Source organism: Rhipicephalus sanguineus, chromosome 7, assembly GCF_013339695.2.
Source record: "Rhipicephalus sanguineus isolate Rsan-2018 chromosome 7, BIME_Rsan_1.4, whole genome shotgun sequence".
NCBI classification, from domain to species: domain Eukaryota; kingdom Metazoa; phylum Arthropoda; class Arachnida; order Ixodida; family Ixodidae; genus Rhipicephalus; species Rhipicephalus sanguineus.
In genome coordinates, this window is record NC_051182.1 from 13,435,856 (window position 1) to 13,438,072 (window position 2,217).

General features: G+C 48.8%; 1 protein-coding gene across 1 annotated transcript; it reads right to left on the reverse strand.

The window, feature by feature from the left end:
• Positions 1-768: 768 nt before the first annotated feature.
• LOC119400588 (uncharacterized) lies at positions 769-1,812 on the reverse strand. The gene has a single exon (XM_037667650.1). The coding sequence runs from the start codon at positions 1,810-1,812 to the stop codon at positions 769-771; it is 1,044 nt and encodes a 347-aa protein (XP_037523578.1).
• Positions 1,813-2,217: the final 405 nt, after the last annotated feature.

Here is a 2,217-nt window from a genome sequence, read left to right on the forward strand (position 1 = left end):
GGGAAAACTTCGTTTAGCAAAACTTTCCACATTTGATCAACTCCAACGAGCAAGCATACGCCGTCCTCAGCTTTTAGTCCAGGGATGTGTACTGTATCAGCGATGTACTTTTTTTCTTCTAACAGCTGTTGCAAGAACATGTTTGCCGCTGGCATTTCACTTAGCTGCTCACAGATGAACGGAACTTCTTTGGCCTCCATGTCATGTTTGGAATGATTGAATTGGTTCATTACCGTCACGTTAACAATGTTCAGTCGTCTTTCCGGCGTTCCGCTGGCTCCTCCAAATGCCATTACATCCATTTCGATGGTGCGCACTGTGTGTAGGCTTAATTTCTTAGAGATGTCTTCTCTAATGAATGTCCGTTGACTTCCATTGTCGAAGACATCTCTAATAAAGCTAGACGCACATTGGTTTGTCAACCATGCTCGGAACGTCTGCAGCAGACCCACGTTCTCAGTTTTTTGGATGACGACTTATTCGTTTTGACATGTAAGCAAGGGGTCCTTCCTTCCTTTGAGCGCTGCTTCTGAGCGTATTCGGGGTTGCAAACAACGGTTTCGTGCCTCCCGTTGCACTTAGAACACATCAGCTGGTGACGGTATTCTTTAGAGCGATGTCCCTTGCTTGTGCATTTGAAAAATCTGCCGGCCTTGGCAAAGCGACTCTTTTTCTCGTGTTTGCTAATGTCGGAAGCGCATGACTCCGTAGTGTGGGCTGAAGGAAGGCAAAAGAAACAGGTACCTTTCTGATTCGTTGCGTGGCTGCTCAGAGCAGAAGCCGTAGGTGAAGCGTTGTGAAGCGCCCCTTGTCGTTGATATCGGGAACCATGACCAGAGGTGTCCACAAAGCACTTCTCTCACGAGCTTCCACCTCCATGCGGACGTAATCGAGACGCTCCTGCAGTTCCGCCTCCGATGACGCAAGTGTCTCGACGCTCGTCTTGCGGCTCTGTTGCTTGAAATATTCCACCAAGATATCGCCTGGGATCGCTTTTGTGAGGACCTCGACGAGCATGGCGTCATAGGAGAGCGCCGGGCATCCGAGCGCCTTTAGTCCTCTGATGTTGATGTGGACGGTGTCCAATAAGCTGCGCAGCGATCCTACGTAGGTGGAAGATTTCACTAGCTTGATCGTTCGGAGGTTCGCCAAGAAATTCTGTTCAATGATCTTCTTGTTCCCAAATCGATTAGTTAGAAGGGTGATGGCACCTTCGTATGACCCCTCCGTGGCTTGAATGCCGTCGATGGCCTTCGCAGCCTGTCCAGTCAGAAGGTTCTTCAAATAGTGGAACCATTCAATGTTCGTGAGACTCGGGTTTTCGTGAACCGCGTGTTTAAACATGTCCCAGAAAGGTTGGCACTGCGTAAGGCTTCCATTGAAGTGGAGCATCTCCAGTTTAGGAAGACGAGAGCCGACGAGCCCTTGTCTCATCTGATCTACAAGGGCACGGCTTCCTGCAGTGGCGATACCTTCGTTCTCTACATCGTTCGTTGCAGCACTGTCAGCGGTCCTTGACGCTGGCGCTTTAAGCTCCTCCATGTGGTGACAGAGCAACGACAGCGTAGCAGCAGCGTTGTCTTCATATTCTGCCACGGAGACATAATGTTCGGCGACTTGATCGTGCGTGAGGTATCCCTCAAGCTCTAAGTTGAGCACCCACAGGCCATCGTTGTACACCTTTAGCCTGTGGTGCACCACACGAAGATCCGATGAGGAGAATTGGCTTGATTCGATTAGTTGTCTTGCCTCGTTTTGTAGACGCGTGTGCAGAGCTCTCTGAGTCGTTCGTTTGCTTTTGATGCGCTCCATCTTCGTTGCAGGCGAAGTCCTTTCGTCGGGTTGCTTTGATCGCAAAGTCCCGGGTTTCTCGGCACCATAAAATATTGAATGAAGGCGTCCTCGCCGGTAGAATGGAAACGACCAAAAGTTTAATGACTCAGATAACAAAACACGTCCATGCTAGGCAAACGTTCGTTTCGGCGCACCCTGCGCGAGCTCTCCTCTCGTGCGCACATTTCTTTCTCTTCTTTCTTCCAATGCACATTCAACAATATTCAATACCATACATGTTTTGGTATGTATCCAGTTAACAATATGGTCGGAAGCGCATCATGACAGTGTCATGTAAATAATACCGTACATTATATGCATATAACATGGCTCTCATGTTAGGAACTGTCATTTATGTTCTTCATACAGTCACATCGCGCAATA

What these genes read in the sequence shown, in the direction of transcription:
- LOC119400588 (XM_037667650.1), bottom strand. Translation starts at nt 1,812, where the DNA reads ATGGAGCGCATCAAAAGCAAACGAACGACTCAGAGAGCTCTGCACACG.